Source organism: Coregonus clupeaformis, chromosome 38, assembly GCF_020615455.1.
Source record: "Coregonus clupeaformis isolate EN_2021a chromosome 38, ASM2061545v1, whole genome shotgun sequence".
NCBI classification, from domain to species: domain Eukaryota; kingdom Metazoa; phylum Chordata; class Actinopteri; order Salmoniformes; family Salmonidae; genus Coregonus; species Coregonus clupeaformis.
In genome coordinates, this window is record NC_059229.1 from 4,334,911 (window position 1) to 4,359,712 (window position 24,802).

The window sequence follows — 24,802 nt, forward strand, 5'->3', positions numbered from 1 at the left end:
CTGTCTTTGAGTTAGAGTTGAGAAATTATTGTCCTGTGGAGGGGAGTGGGTTAGATTGTAGATACTAGTTTGTATCTGTTTTGTACTGTGAGCAGCCATACCAAGAGTGATTACTCATCCTTTGGGACAATGCTTATTCAGCTATATATTGGCCATGAAATTCATTCTCTATTTGGTTATGAACTGGGAAGTGTAACTTCTCTCACTGACTGGTTTACACCAGGTCATCTTTAACCAATGAAAACCATGAGAAACTGCTAGCAAACAGAACCGTCAAGGACCAAGTCTAATCACTGTCTTATTGAATCCAGGCCTCACTCATTAACTCACCCACACTGACTCCACATAATCGCAATCTCAATCTGCGTCTTTACACTGGTTCAATTGCCTTCTATCTGCCCCATGGCAGGAAATGCCAATCTAGCGAGTGGGAATCAGTGTGTGTGTGAGAAAGAGTCCTTAGATCCCCCATAGCCCCAGTGAGCCCCACTCACGCATCCCCTCTCCCCCAGCATTTGGACACCATCAGTGGAGAATCTGGGGATGGGGATTGGGAAAGGGCTGGAGCATGTGGCTGCCATCGGGAGCAGAGAGAATCGGGTGATTGGATCAAATCAAGGTCCCTCAATCAGGCAGAGTGTGGTGTGAGTGTGAGTGTGAGGTGAGTGTGAGTGTGAGTGTGTGTGTGAGTGTGAGTGTGAGTGTGAGTGTGTCATAGGCCCCTAGATTAGCAGCTGCTATATGTGTCGTAGCAGGGGAAGCAGTAGTTTTATTTAGGATGGTGACACTTTTTAGAACATTGCAGATAGAAATGAATATGTAGAGCTTATTGATTCCTTAATGTAAGTGATCCCCAGGCCAGCAGGTCTGGTTGTAGGAGCAGGGCAGTAGACCAATGAGAAGGACAGGCCTGTCTGTCTGACAGAGAATAAGGAACTGCACTGCGTAGCGCTGAGATGAGGTCATAGATTGTGGCTGCAGCGATGAATCGGGCACACTGTTTTTTTATTTTCTCTCTCTCCCTCGCTCCCCTTTTTCTGTGAAAAGTGGATTCTTTACTGCATCATCAGCTCTTCCTGTATGTTTAGGAAGGCGGTCTAAAAGTGTGTGTGTGTGCGATTATGCCTGTGTGTGTATCATCGGCCCCCCGAGGCCCTTCCCCAGATGTGCAGAAGACACTCTCCTACAGAGGGAACCTCCTGATCTCTCCTCTCCTCCTCCTCCTTTCTTCTTCCTCTCCATTGACCCTCAGCCCTTTCACTACCTCCTCCTCTCTTATATCTCTCTCTTCTCTTCCCCCTCATCTTTTACCTCCTTCTGACTGTTCCTTCTCCGCCCCATATGCAGGTCTTTACTAGTGGCCCGATGTGTGCTGGTCCAGTCCTTGACTCTTATGTAACAAAATGTAGCGTGTTTGTAGTCACGCGTTTGGCCATAGGTCATGTACTAAAGTGACGGCTTACATTTCATGTGAATCCTTAGGCTCACCATGCAATGTCCATCACCGTGTAGCCTACAGCTTTTTTGGGGCTTGTGTGTTTGGTGTGTTTGGTCTTGCATGGGTGCTTCTGTGTACGTGGCTGTCTGTGTTTCATGCCCATCTGCCCTACTACACAACGTGTGTGTGTGTGTGTGTGTGTGCCTATGTTTACAGGATGTACGGTCATGCGAGAGGAATCTGCTCTGGATAACAGCCTTCCTCCCTAGGCTGGGTGGTGTGTGTGTGTTTCTGCATATGAGTGTGTTTGTGTGTGTGTGCATGCCCATTTGTGTGTGTGCACGCGCATGTCCGTGGTGTGTGTGTGTGTGTGTGCGGTGTATGGCTGACTCCAATTATTCGACTGGTCGATTGTTTGGTCGATAGGCTGTTGGTCGACAGAGATTTTTTTTTTTGTCGAGCAGTAGAAAATATAGATATATTTTTCTTATGGCACACGAGACACCTGTCTTATTTGCGCTCATTTCAGTGAGCTAATCCATTACGGAGGCCTTGGGGATGGCACAGTCCAAGAAGAAGGGGAGTGTGGCTGCACAATGCACGTCTCTCTCCAGAATGCGCTCTCTCCTGTCAATTTGTTCACATTCATTGTTTCATAACTTAATTGTGTGAATTGTTTGCGTTTCATTGTTAGTGTCTTTCAATTCCCCATTACATACAGTTGAAGTCGGAAGTCATTAAAACTTGTTTTTCAACCACTCCACAAATTTCTTGTTAACAAACTATAGTTTTGGCAAGTTGGTTAGGACATCTACTTTGTGCATGACACAAGTCATTTTTCCAACAATTGTTTACAGACAGATTATTTCACTTATAATTCACTGTAATCACAATTCCAGTGGGTCAGAAGTTTACATACACTAAGTTGACTGTGCCTTTAAACAGCTTGGAAAATTCCAGAAAATGATGTCATGGCTTTAGAAGATTCTGATAGGCTAATTGACATCATTTGAGTCAATTGGAGGTGTACATGTGGATGTATTTCAAGGCCTACCTTCAAACTCAGTGCCTCTTTGCTTGACATCATGGGAAAATCAAAAGAAATCAGCCAAGACCTCAGAAAATAAATTGCAGACCTCCACAAGTCTGGTTCATCCTTGGGAGCAATTTCCAAATGCCTGAAGGTACCACGTTCATCTGTACAACCAATAGTATGCAAGTCTAAACACCATGGGACCACGCAGCCGTCATACCGCTCAGGAAGGAGACGCGTTCTGTCTCCTAGAGATGAACGTACTTTGGTGCGAAAAGTGCAAATCAATCCCAGAACAACAGCAAAGGACCTTGTGAAGATGCTGGAGGAATCAGGTACAAAAGTATCTATATCCACAGTAAAACAAGTCCTATATCGACATAACCTGAAAGGCCGCTCAGCAAGGAAGAAGCTACTGCTCCAAAACCGCCATAAAAAAGCCAGACTATGGTTTGCAACTGCACATGGGGACATTGATCGTACTTTTTGGAGAAATGTCCTCTGGTCTGATGAAACAAAAATAGAACTGTTTGGTCATAATGACCATTGTTATGTTTGGAGGAAAAAGGGGGTTGCTTGCAAGCCGAAGAACACCATTCCAACTGTGAAGCACGGGGGTGGCAGCATCATGCTGTGGGGGTGCTTTGCTACAGGAGGGACTGGTGCACTTCACAAAATAGATGGCATCATGAGGAAGGAAAATTATGTGGATATATTGAAGCAACATCTCAAGACATCAGTCAGGAAGTTAAAGCTTGGTCACAAATGGGTCTTCCAAATGGACAATGACCCTAAGCTTACTTCCAAAGTTGTGGCAAAATGGCTTAAGGACAACAAAGTCAAGGTATTGGAGTGGCCATCACAAAGCCCTGACCTCAATCCTATAGAAAATGTGTGGGCAGAACTGAAAAAGCGTGTGCGAGCAAGGAGACCTACAAACCTGACTCAGTTACACCAGCTCTGTCAGGAGGAATGGGCCAAAATTCACCCAACTTATTGTGGGAAGCTTGTGGAAGGCTACCCGAAAAATTTGACCCAAGTTAAACAATTTAAAGGCAATGCTACCAAATACTAATTGAGTGTATGTAAACGTCTGACCCACTGGGAATGTAATGAAATAAATAAAAGCTCAAATAAATCATTCTCTCTACTATTATTCTGACATTTCACATTCTTAAAATAAAGTGGTGATCCTATCTGACCTAAGACAGGGAATTTCTACTAGGATTAAATGTCAGGAATTGTGAAAAACTGAGTTTAAATGTATTTGGCTACAGTTGAACTTCCGACTTCAACTGTATATCACCAGTAGTACATTTACCGTTAATTCCTATCATTTCTAATCTAAAATGTTTGTTTGGTTACGGTAATGTCTGTTAATGCATTCAATATATTATTATTCCAGTCTTTTACCGTTCTCATTGTAGGAGTGGACACGTTGTTTGCAGAGCACTTAACCTATGCTACACTTGTAAGAAACACTTTCATTCCATTTAAGAGTTCTGTCAATGTTGAGTATGGACGCGCACCTTATTACGCATAGAAGTAAACTTATAGGCTTCTCAAAGTAAAGTTTTCTTCACCTCAAACAGTGAGGAAACAAAGTCTGTTTTTACATCCATTGAGAATGACAATAATTCCTCAATGTATTTTAAAAATCTTTCCAGCTCTGTCCCTTTTGAAAACCACTCAGGGTGAAAGAGAAAATGTCATGCTCTGATACAGTGGAAACTTCATAAAATAGGCCTACTTGATTACTTCTTATCCCTTGCGCAAATAGCCTACAGCTGAGGGCCCAGAATAATTTATACAATGTTGCAAGGTGCTTCAGGCCAGACCCAAGTTAATAGTTGATACAATGTTTCAAGTTCGTTGCAGACAGGCCTTTTTAGGTTTGTATTATTTTAATTTAGATTTGGATAGAATTTTGATTAACCACATGACAATGATTTTGAGATACGAAGACGTTATTATAAATGAAATGAAACTGTTCCACGAAAATGTGCATATGAAAACCATAACTGGCATGCAGATCAGTAGAAATGGTAAGATAAATTGGCATTCCAAGTGAGAAAGTTTGCCTACTCCTCGTGCAGCCTATTACCGGCAATTTCAGGAGAGTAATGTCAGAATCTGCGAAAGGCAGCAGGAGCGGGGGTTGGATGGCCGGACAGGTTAAGGTTTTCTTCTTCTGGTTTCTTGATCTCTGGCTCCCTCTTGAGTCATATGTGTCTTATTTCATCAAACAGTGAGCTTAAAGCACCAGACAAGCTCAATGACCTCTCTCTACAGATAGACGCTGGAGCTGGTCTCCCTCCTCTCTCTACAGATAGACACTGGAGCTGGTCTCTCTCCTCTCTCTACAGATAGACACTGGAGCTGGTCTCTCTCTCCTCCATTAGGTCTCAGCATGCAGCCACTACAGTACAACCCTGTTGAGGCTTATAGTAAACCAACGTTGAATCAGAGCTGGTTTACCGTAGCACCACTGTTTAAATGCTGTACACATATCACAAATCAAAAAGTGTGACACCAAAAGATACTGCTGTCTTGTTAGTTGTCTGAGTGTCACAAATAAGAAGTCACAGATTCTCACGTGTGCATATATGTGTTTCTGTGTGTGTGTTTGTGCGCGTGGCCGCGTGCGTGCCTGCTTGCATATGTCTGTGTGTGAGAGACCACAGTGCTTTTGGGCTCAGGCCAAGGGTCTGACTCTATCTTGCCTGACCAGCTGAGCACTGACTAGTTCCAGGGTAGACTGGGTTAGTGCTGCCATTTGACTGCCCTAAAGAGTTCTCCTTAATTAAAACATGTCATAAGCAGTCATTGCGTTCTACTAACTTTGTTATTGCTCAACAGCTTTAACGGAAAAGGGAAGGGTGTTTTTTTATGTTGCTAGTCTTGACCCTGATTTTCTCTGCTTCAAATGTCTGAGGACTGAGCAGCATAAGACACACACACACACATGCTAAAACACACACATACGCACACACACACACGCTAAAACACACACACACACACACATGCTAAAACACACACACGCACAGAGTGCAGGATGAGGCAGAATCAGCCAGGGGCCTTAAAGCCGGGCCTCTATTTTTGACAGACTTACGTAACATTGAAAAACACCATGTGGATGTAATTTGGCTTCTTCCTTATGACTGAGTTCCTCTTTAATTCAGCATCAAAAAGGTGAGAATTTATCCAGAGTAGCTTTGATCTGTTTCTTTGTGTGACCTTTAGTAACCACACAGTGTGTGTTTGTGTGAGAGAGCATGCATGGACACACCAACGCACACATATGGACACACAAACACAAATCCACAAATCCACACACCCCTATCCCTCCATCCAGTCCCTCTACTCCCCCACACAGACATATGGCTATATGACATGAGCAGTGGGGGAGTGAGGAGAGCCAGAGGCAGGAGGTGCAGCAGAGGGGGAAGAGACATACAACTCCACAGAGATGGTTTGGGTTAGAAGGGATCCTAGATAACAGGTTTCTTTTAAAAGGGCTATGTAGTTACACATAACTCCACTGCTCATCCATGACTGTCTCATTCCCACTAGGATCAGGTGTGTGTGTGTGTGTAGAGTGGGGTGTTTGTGTGTGTGTGTGTGCCACAAAACTCTGTAATCTATTGGCCATGGGGCACCCTTTCATGACTGGTTCCAACTTCCTTGGGTCACTCATACAGTAGATTGAGCTATTTAAAAACAGGATCTTACAAGACAGAGTGGAAATCCCAGAGAAGTTTATTATGAATGGGTGTGAACTCACTTCTGATCACACTCTTTGGCAGAGAGACTGTTATTCCAGTGCAAAGTTTGGCTCAATTTTATGCTTTTGACAGCGTATGACAAACCCCCGTCGACACGTACATCATCCCCAGCCCCGTCTCTTGTATCATCATCTCACCTCAGATAAAGCCGGGCGTTTGTCATCAGGGCGAGCCAAGAGAAACAACTTGCCGTATCGCAACTGTAGCATATCACTGTCCTCACCCAGCCGCGGTTCCTGTAGACTAAACTAAAACAGCCCAGGACAGGTCACATTCATCTGAAAGAGCCAAAGGGTTTGTCTCCAGTCATGTTTACGCTAAAGCTATCTAGATAGCTAAGTCGCTAACTCTGGCTAGCTAAAGTCGCTTACTCTGCAGTATCTAGGAAGGGATCGGATGTCCCTTTTGAGAACAAATGGAAAGGGAAGTGGAGAGCTTGTAACTTGGACCGCCCTCTCCCTTTCACTCACACTCACACTCTCACACACACACGGGTGTGTTTGTTTGTCCGTTTTCTCGCCCAAACGGCGGCTCGCTAAGTGACCTCTCCGGAGAGCAAGGTGGAGGGTCAGAGGTCAGAGTGTGTCCTGCTCTCCCGGCATTAGGGGAGGGGTTGGAAATGGAGTGGGGTTAGGGGTGGGCACTATGGAATGCTCCAGGTCTGTTAAGTGACTCCAGTGTTTGTTTTTCCTGATTAAACCCCAGTCAATAGAACTGGAGCTACTCTGGGAGGATAGAATACACAGTCTCTGATCAGGAAATGTTAAAGTTCCTATATATCTCTGATACTGTTTTGAGAGTATTCTTCATCCGCTTACCCAATGTTTACATTGTAACCATGGCGTCTTAGGATGGTGTCGAAGGTCCCTACACATACAGTATCAGATAGGGAATTCGTGTGTGTGAGAGAGAGTGTGATTGGGGGCCATTGAATAGAGGTAGCGGGGTGCTTGAGTACCAGGACCCTTCTAGTGTCCTAGTGGTGGAGAATCAGTCACATGGGTCGACTGGTCAAGGCAGGAGGGAGAAGAAAAACAAAATAACAAAAGAGAGCGAGAGAACTTCTATATGATCAGCACATGGCCACACAGTACTAACGCTATCATGGCAGATTGAAGACATTAGAACTACAGAAGGAGGGAGGGAGAGAGGCAGAGAGGGGGAGGGAGAGAGAGAGGGGTGACTAAGTCAGAGAGACAGAGAAAGGGGAAGTCTCTAGCAAAAAAGGGAGGTAGAGAGAGAAAAAAGACAGACGTTACATGTGGCTATCTGAGGCTGCGAGTGAGTAATGGAGCGAGACAGAATAGCCGGTAAGTTCTGGGCTCTCAAAAGTTTTTTTTTTTGTTGCATAGTTTGGAGTCTTTTTCAATGAAGAATAGCTGCTTAATTCTCTCTTTTCTAACTCACTTGGTAACTTTAAAGTTTGCTTCCTCGCCTGTGTAGAGGAAGCCACGAGTCATTCGGGGTTCTGTTTGCTGAGTCGGGCAGTACAGTAGGCGCTGGGGCACTCTGTCTGTCTAGTCTGCTTGCCTCACTACTGTTTGAAAGAGTTTAGAACTAACGAATTCATCTTGCTAGTAAATTCCACAAGTTTATGATCATCTGCTCTAATGATGATTTCAGTCTTTTCACTTCGGACACTTTTTTGTTTTTAAATTCTCTCCATTTAAGGGTTGAGTTGTAACAGTTTACTGTTGCTTCAGCTGGTAATCTTTGTCTCTCTTTCTGGCACTGTCAGCTGTGAGATACTGTACGGTTGCCTTTACTGAGTGTGCTTGTCTGCATGAGTGTGCGTGAGAGTGAGTGGGCATCATGTGAAGAAGTGTCAGATATATAACTACTATTTAAATCCTTAAGCCCCATGACTACAAGGTATCCTGGACACTACTATGGAAAGATATGTGTAAAAGCCACAAACCAAATATGCAATTTGTGACTGAGGCATTGCAGTAGGATTGCATTGGATATGATGGGATAATGATTCACTACAGCTGACCCTGATGTGGGAGCCAGGCTATAGACATGATTAACTCTGAATAATGTCATAGCCATGCATACGAGGGAGTTTATGCTTGGTTTCAGTCATCTGGATTAACTATGATGATGGGAAAGTCTATTTTTAGTTATGGGATGAGGCATGAGCTATTGTCTCATGTCGTCGCTAATATGCTTTTTTTGCGGTTGTGGCCTCCGCTAGCGTATTTTCAGGAAAGCCTAGTATGTCCCACACAATGTGTCCTGTCAGAATGCGTGTCTTGTCATTCTGTATCCTCCCCGCTGTTGCTCTGAGCTTCAGGGTTGATATTCCTCCACTTCCCCTGTTAATGTCACTCTCTCTGTTTACACATAGGAGATAGCCTCAGTCATAGCACTATCTCTGATCCATAGACCTGCCTAATCAAATCTTTCATTGGTATTTTGATGGGTGTTGCGTGTAGAAGGGGAGGGCTTCTTAACTGGCCTATATGGGCTCAGTCTGGATTAAGATGATAAGGCTAATCCAACAGGCTTGTGGAGATTAGCGTCGGATATCAAACTGAGCGTCACTCTGAAAATTAGCCTTCATGAGATGGCTCCACTTCAGCTCAGAACGCATTTGATCTGCTGTGCACTCACTGTATAGTTCTAGATTAGACCACATGGAGGCAGTGTTGCTATGTGAGTTTTCCTGTCTCTCTCTGCAGGCAGTCAGTGGAGTGCACCACCATTTCACTGAGTTCTGTGAAAAGTTCCATGTGGATGATTCATATTTTGCAGACAGGGATTTCTTTCTTGTGTGAGTTGGAAGAATTTAGCAAAGTCGGACGTTGGTGGGGGTGCGGAGGTTGTTCAACAGCTCAAGCGTTTGGTGGCAGCAGTTGCCTTTCACCCAGGAAGCCCTGGGCTGAGCAACTTCCTGTTTCTGCTCAACTCTTAATTTTTTTATGGGGTTGCTGCTATGACAACCAACTTTCCCCCAAAAAAACTTGACTTGTTTTGAGAGCGATATGAGCTACAGTATTAGGTCCAAAATGTCCTGCTAAGACTTGTGTTCTGAGCCTCAGTCTCCGCTCTCTGTTTTGGCTCTGTAGTGTTTCAAACCTCACTGCTATAACCCATAGCATCAGACCTCAGAGTTACGGCCATGGTGTAGCCTGTCTACGCTCGGCTGTGCTGGATTTAAGATAATATGTTCAATGTGACGTCTCATTGATCATCTCTACATATGGTCAGCACATTGTGCTCTAATGGCAGATAGTTGACTCACTCAATGTCACTGGCTGCTGCTTCAGCGGAAAAATGAAAACCGACATTTAATACTTGAACTGAGAGGAGATCAGAAATACCATGTAAATGTCTGTATTGTGACATTGAGATAGAGATATGATCAGAACAGGATATCCTTTTGGGTGACACTCATCACAGCCATGGCAGGCTATTGGTGGCTGAGGTGTGAGTTGATAGACCAGTTGAGGTCAATGCGGAGGGAGGGAGGTGGAGATAGCCCTTGAGTAAAGGGCTTTGCTCTGAACACTGGTTCTTACATGCTATGGATCAACACAAGGCCTGTTCAGTGTGTCACACATCAGCTTACTCATCCTTCAGCTGCTGTATGTGAATATTCTTTTGAAGTGGTTTGGGTTTTGCACAATTTAAACAGTGCAGTGAATGCTGACGATAGCCAATGCAGTATCCTAAAGACACAGCACAACAAACATTTACATTTACATTTAAGTCATTTAGCAGACGCTCTTATCCAGAGCGACATACAAACACATGCAAGACTCCACTCACACACACACTACCCAATGGCTAGCCCATGTAGAGGAAGTTGCAAGGCTCTTTGTGTTCCATAAAAGCAGTGTACAGGATTTCCTCCATGAGTCAGCTGTCGACACTTCTACCTTCCCACCTCTCTGCACCCTATCTTTTATTGTCTGCTAATATTATTATTTCTCCACTAGGATAAGACCGGGCCCAAAGAACACGGCCCTGGACATTGAGAACAGGAAAGTAGGAAACTGGGTGGACAGGCTCTATGGAAGCCCCACCTTTGGTGTTGGGAGTTTGGCTGGTACTAGGCTATTATATGGAAATGACGGAACGGGGGTCAAATCTGGGGTTAGGTTAGTCATGATATATTCGTCAATGGATACTGGTAGTCTTGGAGGTGTATCACAGCAAAGGCCAGCTCTTGTTTGACCCTTGTATGATCTATGGGTCTGACTGGGCCTTGCACCAGTAGAACATACATTCCTTGAAGGTGTGGAAAATGCTAATGTAACGTGTAGGGAATGCTACAATAATTTACGTTTAATTAGGCAGATCACACTTATCCAGAGCTTAATTTACAAATAGGTACATTCACCTCAGAGCTATGGGCAATATCCACTTTGTAAAATGTTTTTTTAGTGGGGAGAATTAATCCTCATCCTGTGCAATTAAAGAATCGAAGGATACAACCATGCCGGATTGGACCACCATTGGGGGTGCCAGAGTGAATAGGACTTGAATAACCCAGGCTACAGAGAAGGAGCTAACAGCTGCAGAGGGACAATGAAGCTCATGGGTGTAGGGACCACGAGTCTGAAGGTACGGAGGTGCCGCTTCTCATGAGCCCAGAGGCGCAATCGGCAGTGGTGCAGCAGATGGCAGCTTCAACCAATGGAGTGAGAGAATGGAGAACCTGGGAAGGAACAACCAGACGAGTATGTGAGTTAATGGACAGGCAGGGGTTTCAGCCAACATGGCTGCAGCAACCAAGACGGCATTACAGCTCGATTGAGACCAGCCGCGTAAGGTGGTGGTACTCTCCGAATGCTGGCAGAGCATGAACCTACAGAGGTCGCCGCCTTGATGTTAAAGGGTCAGGGTGTTGGTCAGGGTCATTTAAGGTTAGGGAGACACATGGCTGTTTGCCAACCGTGATGGCGAGATCATGGAATACTCCCCGGGAGGAAGAGCAGTCTGTTCACGGAGGTTTTTTTTTGGTTGAGGTGTGATCCACAACCCATAATGACATGGGGCCTCAGATACCATGGTGAGATGTTATCTGCACACCTAGAAAGGGAAGGGGAAGAGAAAGATTACAAGGTTAAAGTGGGAAAATGAGAGATATTATTGTTTAATGATGGTGGTATAGCCAGAGGGGGCCAGAACTGAGATCTGGGGGACACCAGTGGTGGGAGCACGTAAAGGAGGACAGCTTCGCCACCACTTGTAGGAGCGACGGTCAGAGACCATATAAAGTGAGCTGCAAATGAGATGCCCAGCCTGAGAGGGGGAGAGGAGGAACTCATTGGCTCCAGCAGTATCAAAGGCAGACAGGTTCAGGGAAGGACAAGAACAGAGGAGAGAGAGTTAGTTTATAATGCAGAGAGAGCCTTTGACATGGAAGAAAATTCAGTTGATTGACCAACCTTGAACCCAGACTTGGTCGGATCTGGCATACTGGTCTCTGAGAGAGATAGTAAGAGAGTTGGCTGAAAGACGGCACGTTTAATAGTTTTGAGAGAAAAGGAAAGAAGGGATACTGGTCTGTAGTTGTTGATATTGGAGGGATCTGGCATTGGGCTTTTGAGAAGGGGTAAGCTTCTTTGAAGTGAAGGAGCAGAAAGCATGTGTGTAAGGATGAGTTGAATCAACAGGGAGGTAAGGGAGAAACGGAGATGGTCTGAGAAAAGGAGGGGAAGTAAGGTAATGATAAGATTTTATTGGAAGGGGAGAAAAAGTCAAAGATAGGTAGGGCAGTGAATGGGAAGCAGAATGACTTAAAAACGAGGAGATGGACAACTTTTAAAAAGAATATACAGAGGGAGAGGGTAGTAGGGAGGAAAGGGAAAGAGTTCTGGGCTAGAGGAGGATGCTTGGAATTTTAGAGGGAAAAGGGCAGCAGCAGGAAACAGATGAAGAAAATGTGAGAGAGGAGGGAGGAAAATAGCAGGTTGGCAGGGAGTTTAGTTTTTATTTCCCTCAGCTGTCCGGAGCTCTGTTCTGTGAGCTCGCAATGAGTAAACTGTTTACAGACTGGGAGGGAGGATTGAGCTGCCGGGAGGATAAGGACATAGAGATCAAAGGATGGGAAAGAGGAGAGGAGGGTTGGAGGAGGCAGAATCAGGAGATTGAGGGAGAAGGATGAGTAGAGGGAAGAGATAAGAGATGAGAGAGATAGGAGAGAGAGAGAATTGAGAGGAGATTACAGGAGGGGCAGAGTGAGTAGGGGGGAGAGGGAGAGAGAAAGAGGATGGATGTCGAAAGGGGTGGAGACAGGAGGAGTTATGGTAGAAGAACAGCATCTAGTAAAGATGAGTAGAGCATGAGTATGGGGGGAGGTGAGAGGGGAGAGGTAAAAGAGGAGAGAGAGGGAAAGAAGGAGGCAGAGAGAATGAGTAAATGGGGATGTAGGGAGTGCTTGAAAACTCCGTGAACTGTGAGGGGTGAGCCATCTCAGGAAAGGAACTTATCAAGGCATCAAGCTATTGATGAACTCTCCAAGGGAACTGGAGGGGCGATGAGATGATAAGGATATTGGGTTAAATGGGCTAGTGATGTGAGCAGCATGGAATTAAAATGAGGAGATAGACAGATGAAAGGTGAGGGGTAAAATTGAGAACGTCCACTGGGAGAGAGAGGATTCTCAGTGTTAATACTTCGCTTGACCAGATGCTATGGAAATGGCAGAGAGGAGAGAGCAGCAGGAGAGTGTTTTGTGGGTAATCATGCTTCACATTGTAGAGGGACTGGAGGGTAGTATAGGTGGGATGTAGTGCTTGTGGAGAACGGAGTTCAGAGGCTGCCGGAGCGAATGAGCAGGGACCACCAGGTTAGAGAGGCAGCAGCCACGCGGGAGTGAGAGGGTTTGAGTAGCTCAGTGAGAGTGGGTAGAACAGGGATAGGCAGAGTGCATAGTAGATAGTGCAGCAGATGAAATAATGAGAGGAGATCGGAATAAAATGAACTAAACATGGGAAAGGAGAGAGTCTCACCACAACCCCAAATATAATTCTCCCAACCCTCCACCTCAGAAACCATAATTGTTGTAAACTATAGTTCAATGTTTTTAGGAATAGACTAACCTAGTTTATTCAGGCTAGCTAACTAGGTGCAGTATTATTCGTGAAAAACGACCGGGCACCGTATAAGACGCTATAGCCAGCTAGCATGCCGGTCCCCAGCAGCAGTGGTTAGGCAATATTGAGCCACAATATTCACTAGAGGATCAACACACAAGCAGATGCTCGTGACCGTGGTTCAAACGTGGAATAGTCCCTGATAGCTTGAAAGCGAGTCCGTCGTCAACTTATTCGAGCCAAAGTTAGATAGCTAGAATAGTTAGTAAACTAAGCCAGCTTTCGACAAAGAAGAACCCTCCTTTCACGGCACGAACACACAGAGAGAGCCAAACTAACGTCAACTAGTCACCCATGTCCCGAATTCCCTTGAGCGACTGTATCAATATGAAAACAAAACACAAGGAAAGTGTAGGTTTTGACTCGCTAGTAGCTACTGTTAGCTTCAGCCAAGTGCAAAGCTAGCCACTGAATTCACGCAGCCAGTTCGCATACTGTTCGCTGGTCGTTCCAGCTATTGTTTACAAGTAGCTATCCAGGTTCGCAACAAGCTTGAGCTAATTTTCACACAGTAGCCACTTGCACCTAACGTTAACCGGTTCAGACAATGAGGTTAGAAAAAGAGCTGAATGGTAGCAGTTACTGTATGTAATCATTGCGGAGGCAGCCAGCTGGCGTAATTACAGGCAACTCTCAGGCGTGTAAACACTATACCGTTGCTAATAGCTACGCCGGTTAGTCAGCTACAGTCCAGGTGGTGAGTTAGCTAGCTGAGCCAGCAAAACTCTTGGCACAGCCGAATACAATACTAAACCTACAATAATTACATATAACAACTACTGCATAAATCCCACGATACCTACCTACAATACCTAATTACAATCCGTAACTACAAAGTTTAGCCTTACTCAGACAAAGCCCAAGCTATGTATAAAGCCAATTTCGACGAAGCTTATTGACGACCTCCTCACCACCAAGCTTACCGACGACCTCCATAATGGTACGTTTAGAGTGGTAGATGCCAAACTGGATGTCATTGATTTTCAATGAGAGCACGACAGTTCATTACGCGTAACGTAGACGGGACTTGCCACAGAGTTCAAATATTTAAACTTTTGCCGTCCGCCAAGTTTTTTTTACCGGATGTTGATTTGCATTGTTGTTTACTGAAATCACCATTGGCAACGCATGTACCATTGTGCTGACTTTGCTTTTGCCATCGCCATCTTTCTTGCTTTCCCGTCTCGCTATGTTCTGTTCTTTATTTTGTCTTCATTATTATCAAGGATGCCTAGTCACTTTACCCTGCCTTCATGTACATATCAACCTCAAATACCTGTCACGGTTTCGCCGAGGCTGCCTCTCTCCTTGTTCGGGCAGGTTTCGGCGTTTCGTCGTCTCCCGGAATTCTAGCTGCCACCGTTGTATTTCATGTTTCGTGTTTGATTAGTTTTGTCTGTTAGCCACACCTGTCTTGTGTTATGTCTCATTAAGCACCCTATTTAGTTTCCTTGTTGTTAGTGTAGAGTTGTGTGTAATTGTTCGTGTCAGGAACATGTTTGTACCCGTGTTCGGCACGCCTAGTAACGATTAGCTTCCTCCTCGGTTGAGGAGAGTTTTGCCCTGTGTTTGGGCGCTCGTGTTTGAGCTGATAAGCGTCTGTTTGGCCTCAGGCCGTTTTTGGATTATTTTGCTCTCTAGTAAAGTCTTGTTGGACTGGACATCTGCTTCCGCGCCTGATTCCTACACGCACACCATTTAAACATCGTGACAGAATTATACACCCGACATGGAATCAGGAAGCAGGAGCCGGAAGCAGCCCCAACGAGACTGGAGGTCCAGGTCCGGGAACAACAGGACCAGATACAGCAGATGGGGACCGCCCTGCAGGAGGTGATCACCACGCTCTGAGGCTGGGGAGCGCCTCCCACCACCTCCCCTCACTGCCAGCACCCATCGGCCAGTCCGTTCATTCCAGCGCCACGAACCCCGAGGAATCCGACTCTCTCTCCCGAGGGCCTAATTGAGGAACCGGCTCGGTCGTCAGGGATTCCTCCTCCAGGTGGAGCGTATACCTGGCCACCGTACAGCCCGGCACCCCCGGGCATGAGAGCGTGTCCGCCCTGATCTCCCTGCTCTGTCGGGAGGCGTTGGAATGGGCTAACGCGGAGTGGAGGAAGATCGACGCCGAGACGATCACCTACAACGAGTTCTCCCGCCGCTTCAGGCGGTAGTTTGCACCATCCCCGGAGGGACGCGGCGGGGAGAGCGTCTGGCTATCCGGCAGGAGGAGGAGGCCCAAGAATTCGGCTTTCGAATTCCGTACTCTAGCCGGCAGATGCAGGGTGGAATGAGCGGGCCCTCGTCGATCTATACAGATGTAGCCTACGAGAGAAAGACGTCCGTCGCGGAGCTGGCTTGTGGACACCAGTCTCTCTTTCGACCAGCTGGTCGACATGTCCCATCAGGCTGGATAACCCATATTGCCACCAATTGGACGTCTGAGAGGGGTCCGCCCATTTCACCCTCCAGCGCCTCCGAGCCGTGTCCATGGAGGTCTGGAGGCGCTGGCGCCAGAGAGAGGAGGAGTCGGTTGGTTAGGGGGTCCATCCACTGCACCAACTGTGGTGGGAGGACACACCTTAGGTGCTGGGGATGGCCTCCCAGGGAGGATGACGACAGGTCCCGATTGGGATTCCCTCCAGGTGAGTAGGCGCCCCACTCACCCAGAGCTCACTGTTGCCCATTTTTGGATGCCTGTCGTTTTCCACAGGGCAGCTCATTTCCCGGTATAAGGCTGGTAGATTCAGGCGGCAAGGAATTTTATTGATAAAAGTTTTGATTTATGCGTTAGGGATTCCCTTATTCCTGTTGATGTTTCCTTTTCCCGTTCATTGCCTTAGATAGCGTCCGTTGGGTACGGGCTTAATCAGGGAGGTCACGGCGCCACTTAGGATGTGTGCGCAAGAGGGAATCATCAGGAGATGATTCAGCTGTTTCTGATTGACTCTCTGCGTATCCGGTGGTGCGTGGGCATGCCCTTGTTGAGTACCCCAAACCCAGCTATTTCGTGGCAGGAGAGGGCTCTGAGTGGAGTGGTCTGCTCAGTGTGTGGGTAGATGTTTGGGGGCGTTTCCGTAGGGGCTACTCCTCGGTGGAGAGTCCAAAGCAGGTGCCCGCATTGCACGATTCCCCCTGAGTATGGGGATTTGGCTATTAAGCTTAGTAAGGCAAGGGTGACGCGGTTGCCACCCCATAGGCAGGGAGATTAAAGCGATAGACCTCCAGGCAGGAGCTGCGTCCCATGGAGCCATGTGTGTATCCTCTAGTCTCAGGAGGAGAAGAAAGCTATGGAGATTTACATAGACGAATCTCTGAGAGACAAGGATACATACGGCCTTCCACTTCCCCTGCGATCCTCGAGTTTCTTTTTGTGAAGAAAAAGGATGGTGGTTTGCGCCCGTGCATCGATTACCGTGGTCTCAATCAGATTACGGTGAAGTACAGTTATCCACTCCGCTGATTGCGACCATGACTGAGTCGTTGCATGGGGCGCCAGGTTCTTCAATCGTAAATTAGATCTCAGGAGCTGCCTTGCACAACTTGGTGCGATCGGGGAGGGTGATGAATGGAAGACAGCCTTTCGTACCACCTCGGGCCATTACATATCTGGTCGCCATACGGGTTGATGAACGCTCCGTCAGTTTTCCAATCATTCGTGGATGAGATCTTCAGGGACAGTGCAGGGGCAGGGGGGTGGTTGTGGTTACATGATGACATTCCGTGTATCTCGCCTACCCGTGTCGAGCATGTGGGCCTGGTGCGTAGGAGTGTTATGGAGGCTGGTGGAGCACGACCTGTATGTGAAGGCAGAGAAGTGTCTGTTTTTCCAGGAGTCGGTCTCCTTTTTGGGTTATCAGTTGTCTGCAGTCAGGGTGAAGATGGAGGTAGACCGGGTGTCGGCCGTGGTAATTGGTTAAACACCAACCACTGTGAAAGAGGTGCAGCAGTTTTGGGGTTTGCAAATTACTACAGGAGGTTTATCCGGGGTTTTGGACAGGTGGCAGCTCCCATCACGTCTCTGTTGAAGGGGGGTCCGGTGCTGTCTGCAGTGGTGGCCGAGGCGGACAGGGCGTTTGGGAGGCTGAAGGACCTGTTTTACTGGCCCGGTGCTGGCGCATCCGGATCCCTCTTCTGCCGTTCCAGGTAGAGGTGGACGCATCAGAGGCCGGTTTAGGAGCCGTGCTCACAACGGTCTGACGCGCCACCTAACTCCGCCCCTGTGCTTTTTTTATTCTAAGAAGCTCAGTCCGGCTGGAGCGCTGAACTATACGTAGGAGGACAGGGAGCTGTTAGCCGTGGTACAGGCTCTAAAGGTGTGGAGGCACTGGCTTGAGGGCTCAACACCCTCTCTTCCTCATTTTTGACGGACCACCGTAACCTGGAGTACATCCGAAGCGGCGAGGAGGGCTGGACCCTCGCCAGGCAAGATGGAGTATGTTCTTGACCAGGTTTACTTTTAAAATCACGTACATCCCTGGGTCACAGAATGGCAAGGGCAGATGCGCTGTCTCGGCGGTGAGGACACGGAGGAGAGGTCTGTGGAGCCCACTCCCATACTGCCTGAGTGTGTCTGCGTGGCACGGTAGTGTGAGGTCGATACTGAACTCGAGCGGCGTACGCACCGACCCTAGTCCACCACAGTGCCCGGAGGTTGTCGGAAGTACGCTCGAGGTCGGGATCGATTGATCTATTGGCTCACACCGTCACCCTCCTCTGGACATCCGGGTGAATCGGCTGGACAGCACTGTCTCAGTGCTATACTGGTGGCCCACGTTGCAAGAGATGTGAGGTTTATGTCTCTCCTGCTCGGTGTGGCCCAGTGTAGGCGCCAGACATCTGCCTAGGGGTAAGTTGCTACCCCTGCCCGCTCCACAACGACCATGTCCACCTCTGTGGACTTTATAAAGACCTTCCCCTCTCCCAAGGGAATACTACTATCCTGGTCGTTGTGGATCCGAGTTCTCTGAAGGCCTGTGCGTTTGCTCCCCATGCCGGGTCTTCCTACTGCCCTACAAACTGCTTCGAGGCACTGTTCACCCATGTGTTCCGGCACTCCGGGGTACCCGAGGACATTGTGGCTGATCGGGGTCCCCGAATTCACCTCCAGAGTCTGGAGAGCGTTTATGGAGCGGTTGGGGTCTCGGTGAGCCTCACCTCGGGGTACCACCCGGAGAGTAATGGGCAGGTGGAACGCGTAAACCAGGATGTGGGTAGGTTTCTAGAACATACTGCCAGGACCGGCCGGAGGAGTGGTCAAGGTATGTTCCTGGGCCGAGATGGCCCAGAATTCCCTACGCATTCCTCCACTAACCTAACTCCATTTCAATGTGTGTTAGGTTACCAGTCGAGTCTGGCACTCTGGCAGCAGAGCGCAGACTCGAGGCTCTGCGGTGGATGAGTGGGCGCGGCGCTCGGAGGAGACTGGACGCTGCAAAAACCACGCCACCTGCAGCGGGCCCTCCGACGCGGCAGAAGGCGAAGCAAAGCGCTGATCTCCACCGCAGTGAGGCACCGGTGGTACGCACCTGGTGATCGAGTCTGGCTCTCTACCAGAAACCTGCCCCTCCGCCTGCCCTGTCGGAAACTGGGTCGGCGGTTTGCGGGGCCATTTAAAGTCCTGAGAAGGTTGAACGAGGTATGTTATAGATTACAGCTACCTGTGGAGTATAAGTGTATTAACCCCTGTTCCATGTGTCCCTTCTCAGGCCGGTGGAGAGGGCCGCTCCAAGAAAATGAGATAGGGAGACTCCCCCGCCCCATTGGACATCGAGGGCACCGGCGTACTCGTGAGGTCCATCTTGGATTCGAGACGCTTCGGATGGGGGGTCTCCAGTATCTAGTGGAGTGGGAGGGTACGGTCCGGAGGAGCGGGTGCTGGGTGCGAGGAGAGACATTTTGGACCGTCGCTCCTGGACGGAATTCCATCGGGGGTATCCGACGCGCCCTGCTCCACGTCCTCCGGGTCGCCCCAAGGCCGGAGTCGGCGCACGTCTGAGCCGCGCGTCAAGGGGGGCTGTCACGGTTTCGCGAGGCTGCCTCTCCCTTGTTCGGGCAGGTTTCGCGTCGTCGCTCCGGAATTCTAGCTGCCACCGGTGTATGTTCCATGTTTCCTGTTTGATTAGTTTTGTCTGTTAGCCACACCTGTCTTGTGTTATGTCTCATTAAGCACCCTATTTAGTTTCCTTGTTGTTAGTGTAGTGTTGTGTGTAATTGTTTCGTGTCAGGTGTTTGTGCGTTACCCGTGTTTCGGCACGCCAGTAACGATTAGCTTCCTTTTTTGCGCCCTATGTTTGGCGTTCGTGTTTGACGCCTGTGTCGTCTGTTTGGCCTCAGGCCGTTTTTTGGATATTTTGCTCTCTAGTAAAGTCTTGTTGGACTGTACATCTGCTTCTGCGCCTGATTCCACACCACCATTTAAACATCGTGACAATACCTTATTATTATCCATCCTGATGCCTAGTCACTTTACCCTGCCTTCATGTACATATCTACCTCAAATACCTTATTATTATCTATCCTGATGCCTAGTCACTTTACTTCATGCCTTCATGTACATATCTACCTCAAATACCTTATTATTATCAATCCGGATGCCTAGTCACTTTACCCTGCCTTCATGTACATATCTGCCTCAAATACCTGATTATTATCTATCCTGATGCCTAGTCACTTTACCCTGCCTTCATGTACATATCTACCTCAAATACCTTATTATTATATATCCTGATGCCTAGTCACTTTACCCTGCCTTCATGTACATATCTACCTCAAATACCTTATTATTATCTATCCTGATGCCTAGTCACTTTACCCTGCCTTCATGTACATATCAACCTCAAATACCTCATACCTCTGCACATTGATCTGGTACTGGTACTCCCTGTATATAGCTCCATTCTTGTGTGCTTTATTTGATTCATCTTGTGTTACAATTTTATTTTTGAACTCTGCATTGTTGGGAAGGGCTTGTAAGCAAGCATTTCACGGTAAAGTCTACACCAGTTGTATTCAGCGCATGTGACAAATAAAATGTGATTTGATGACGACTGGTATGACAGTTTTTGCGTCCCTCGTCTAAACGCAGCATAACATGACGTGTGAAAAGGCACACTTCATCGCACAGAGTGTGTTTTATGCCTGATGGGCAAAGTGTGAAATGATCCAGTCAGGCTGGGAGGCCTGGCGTGTTTACAAGTTATAGTTGGACAGCTCTCTCGCTCTCTCTGTCGCTCTCTCTCTCCCTCTTTCTCTGAGTTTTATTATACCGTTTAATTACGTAGCGTTTCTCTACTCAAGCTTTTATTGAAGCCATGTGGATTTAGCTCCGTTAATTCTATCAGCAGTGTAGTGTTGCCACACTGTCTGGACTGAAAGGTCAGGACAATCACTTTTTAAAAGGTGTCATTTTAGAGAAACTAAACTGTCTAATCCCACACACATACACTCATAAATGGAATTGATGTGGGGCAACTGGTTTTGTGTCACTTCCTGATGATGAACATCTATGGTTGTGTGTTCCTATTCATCTGAAATTGACCTGACAACCAAGTCTGCAGGTACAACCAGTGAAGTATTAGGAGGCCTACACAGTAAGTGACAAAGCTAACCCAAGTCAATACTGTGGAGGGATGATGTGAAGTAGTCAGTGTGAATAGTTGAATGTGTGAAGAGTCCTAGACCAGGCTATCCTATAAGTACATTGTACTGACAAACCGGCACTCTTTTACACAAGCAACATGAATCTACACCACAGCTCTCCTGTCTCCTCTCTCTCTCTCTACCATGATCCAGGACCAGGCTGTATTGTTTTGGTGGGGATTTTTCTACAGTTTAGCCCTGAGCCTTCAAACACTGTTTACTGGGCTATTTCAGGGGTACTGAAACAAACACACACACATACACATACACACACACACGCTCCAGATGTTGTTTTGAAAATCTGTCTCTCTATGCCTGGGAGGGAGCCATCATATGCATGTGTGTGCGTGTTTGCGTGCGTGTTTAGATAAATATATGCTGGCTGGGAAGGTGTGTATTTCACACTGTGTGTTTTGGTTTAATTGAGGACTGAGGCTGTGTGGCATATGGTTTACAGTCCTGCCACTGGGGCTGAGTACCAGGGGGCCACACACTGCTACATTTGAACAAAGATGTGTAAATGAATGCACATGCATGGGTTAGTGAGCATGTACACACGCGCGCGCACACACACCACACACACCTATACACCGGTTACTGGATGTATGACACACAGAATGTGGCTATGTGCGTACTTATGAGGCTGACTCAACCCATGGTTGCCTTCAGCACTGAGAGGCACCCTACACAATCCATAGGAGACTGCAACCTTTCCAACACAGCACAAGTGGTAAAAAAACATGGTAGCAGTCTAGCAGAGGTATTCCAGTCCTATAACTGGTATATATCATAAACACACACACTCCATAGTCCTTAGACACACACACACACTCTCTCTCTCTCTACCTGGCAGCCTCTGGCCCTGGTCTCTAGACACTGACCATACAAAGGAACCAGAACATACAATAAAACACAACAGGACCTCTCCTGACCTGGTGTTATGGTGAGACGACGCCAGCCACCAGATGGGACCAGGCTCCTATATTGACATTGACCTTCTCAAAAATACCTTTTCATTCATACAGCAGGCTAGTATACATAGTACATATTCACAAGACGTTGTGGCGTCCTGCTAACAAGCTCTTTTTTTCCTTTGAATGGGTTGTTGGCATCAGAGTGGTCCTCTGTATGGTCCATATGCTCCACTAAGGGTGTAATACACTGTGTGATTAAAATGTTGACTTCCTATAGGCCTCAACATGTCTGGCTCCAAATAGGAAGTGAATTGCTTTGGAAAAGCCATGAGTCACTCATCGCTAGTTACGCTATTGCTTTGTTAGCGTAGAATGCTAACGGGAGATCAAAAGCAGATAGCTCTGGTAATGCTTCCTAATGCTAATATCCTGCAGGGTGACAGCGGTGCAGACGTTAGTAAGAAACACAAGGTCAACAATCTGTTATTTTTCATCACTTTCTATTGTTTTTACATCAACAGTTTTCCAAGCTGTCAGAACTTGTTACTCACTCCAAAAAAGTAGTCCCCAATCCACGCGTAAGGACATGTAATCACTACCCAGATCAAACGCTGTCTTGTTATCAATCTCATTCCCGCGCTGTGTTATTAGGTTACGCACTCTCCGAGATCCCCACAGATCTTAACTTCCTGTGTTTCTCTTGGAACAGTTTTTTTACAGGGAGCGAGTTTGTGTGTGACTCGCTCCTTAGCCGCTCTAGGCCCTACAGCGTAGTCAGTCGTTCTCTGTCAGTCAGGAAACTTCCAGAGAAGTGAGTGTTCTTTAATTAGAGAGGTAGTGAGTCTAAGGATGAGTCTGAAATGGCACCCTATTCCCTATATGGTGCACTACTTTTGACCAGGGCTCATATAGTGCAAAAATGTTGACCAGAGCCCTATATAGGGAAAAGGGTGCTATTGCAGATGCAGACATACTTTATGTGTTAGGAAAGTACCAGAGAAGTGAGTGTTCTTTAATTAGTGGTAGTGAGGCAGAATTCCATGTTTATCTATAACTACTGACGTACTTTCTGAGATGGTCAGTTCGTGTTCACTTGAGTGGAGTGGGACTGAGTGGCTTGAGGTTTAAGAAAGGGGAGCTTGCTGGTTGATTACATGAAGCCAGGAACTTGGTTTAAGTTGGTGAAGTGGCTGTGTGACATTTCCCCTGTTGGCTCATATCTTTTTACATGTTGTACAATGTTATGGGATCAGACTTGACACACAGACACAGTCATGCGTTCACGCACACTTATTAAGAGGGAGACGGCAGGCAGGGAGATCCACGAAAAAAGAGGGAGGGAGCTTCTCTCTGAGGAGAGGAGGGCTTGCCTTTCACTCTCTGAAGACTGAACGCTTCGATGTAGTGCCAGGCATAGGAAGCTGAGAAAAATAAGTGGCTCCTTTAAGAAAGCTGTGGGCTTGGATCAGATCTACTACACAGCAGTCTCGTTTTTTACACTGGCTCCTAATTTGGGATTTGTTTAGAATCAGTAGAGGGACTCTGGAACGTTACCTTGATTGGGAAGGGATTTGGGAATTCTGTTTTACTTTGATATCAAACCAGCAAGATGTCTGACTCCAAGGTTACTGCTCACTTGGACGGAATTATCTCTGACTTTGAAGGTTTGTCTTGTTTTGATTACTCTCTTTTATTTGTCACAGACGTTCCTATCGACAGCCAGTGATGACTAACAACTGAAGATAACTGCTGTCAAAAATGGACTAATTCTAGATCGAATCTACAATTGAGTCACTAGCCTATTCTTCACTTAACAGCACTGGTCTCTCCCTCTCTGTTTTTGTTTCTCGTGCGTGCGTGTGCATACGAATGCATGTGTGTGTGCGCAGTGGGCATGTGTTCCCCTCAGTCTCTTAATCCCAGTCTGTTATTGATTATATGCTAGTTACGTCAGTAGAGTACCCCAGTATTGACAGTGCTACTTCACCACAGGAAACCTTCCAGCTGAAAGCATTAAAGGGACTCATAGTAAAGCCTCACATCTGGCCACCACACCAAACCCCCATTCATTCACAACTCCTCAGTGTGTCCTCTGTCTCTCTCCTTTGTTTTCCTAGCTGTCCTGTGAAGCTGCCATTGATTTCCTTTGTTATTGTCCTCTTCCTCCTTTCCTCTTCCTCCTCCGGTCCGAGTGTGTCCTTCCCTCCAGCTGTGAGAGGTCTGACAGATGCCGCACACACAGAAGCCACACACACACACGTTTGTTTTGCTATCCTTGTGGGGAACAAACAATTGATTCCCATTCAAAATCCTATTTTCCCTAACCCAGCGTTTTCCAAACTCAGTCCTCGGACCCCAAGGGGTGCATATTTTGTTTTTTTGCCCTAACTAAACAGCTGATTCAAAGCTTGATGATTAGTTGATTATTTGAATCAGCTGTGTAGTGCTAGGGCAAAAACCAAAATATGCACCCCTTGGGGTCCCAAGGACCGAGTTTGGGAAACCCTGCCCTAACCCCTAATCCTTAATCTTACCTTAACCCTAAAACTCAACCTAACCCTAACTCTAATTCTAACCCTAATTGTAACCCTAAACCTAACCCATAAGCCTAAAAAAGGCTTTTTCCTTGTGGGCTTGACAAAATGTACCCATTTGTCTACATTGTCCTTGTTTTACTATCCTTGTGAGGACTCTGGTCCCCTCAAGGATAGTTAAACCAAACCACACACACATTGAACTGAAAGTGAGTTTACTCCCTCAAATCTGAGAATCTGAATGTGTGACTGAACATAGTTAGTATTATTAATTAATTTCTTTAGGGTTAGATGGACACAGTCCAAAACTTGATGAGCGTTGGGTTCTCGCTCTCTTGGTCAGATCAG

The 24,802-nt window shown here is 46.9% G+C and overlaps 1 protein-coding gene across 2 annotated transcripts in view; it reads left to right on the plus strand.

The window, feature by feature from the left end:
• The first annotated feature begins 7,493 nt into the window (after positions 1-7,493).
• Positions 7,494-24,802, plus strand: part of LOC121554061 (septin-9) — a 73,396-nt gene continuing 56,087 nt past the window's right edge. The window contains exon 1 of one of the 2 annotated variants that reach the window (XM_041867507.2): positions 7,494-7,566. In XM_041867507.2, the coding sequence (XP_041723441.2) occupies positions 7,545-7,566 (22 nt within the window). In that variant the 5' untranslated portion in view covers positions 7,494-7,544. Of the gene's footprint in view, positions 7,567-23,356; positions 23,585-24,802 lie in introns of those variants that run through there. The other variant, XM_041867504.2, reaches the window with a different exon arrangement.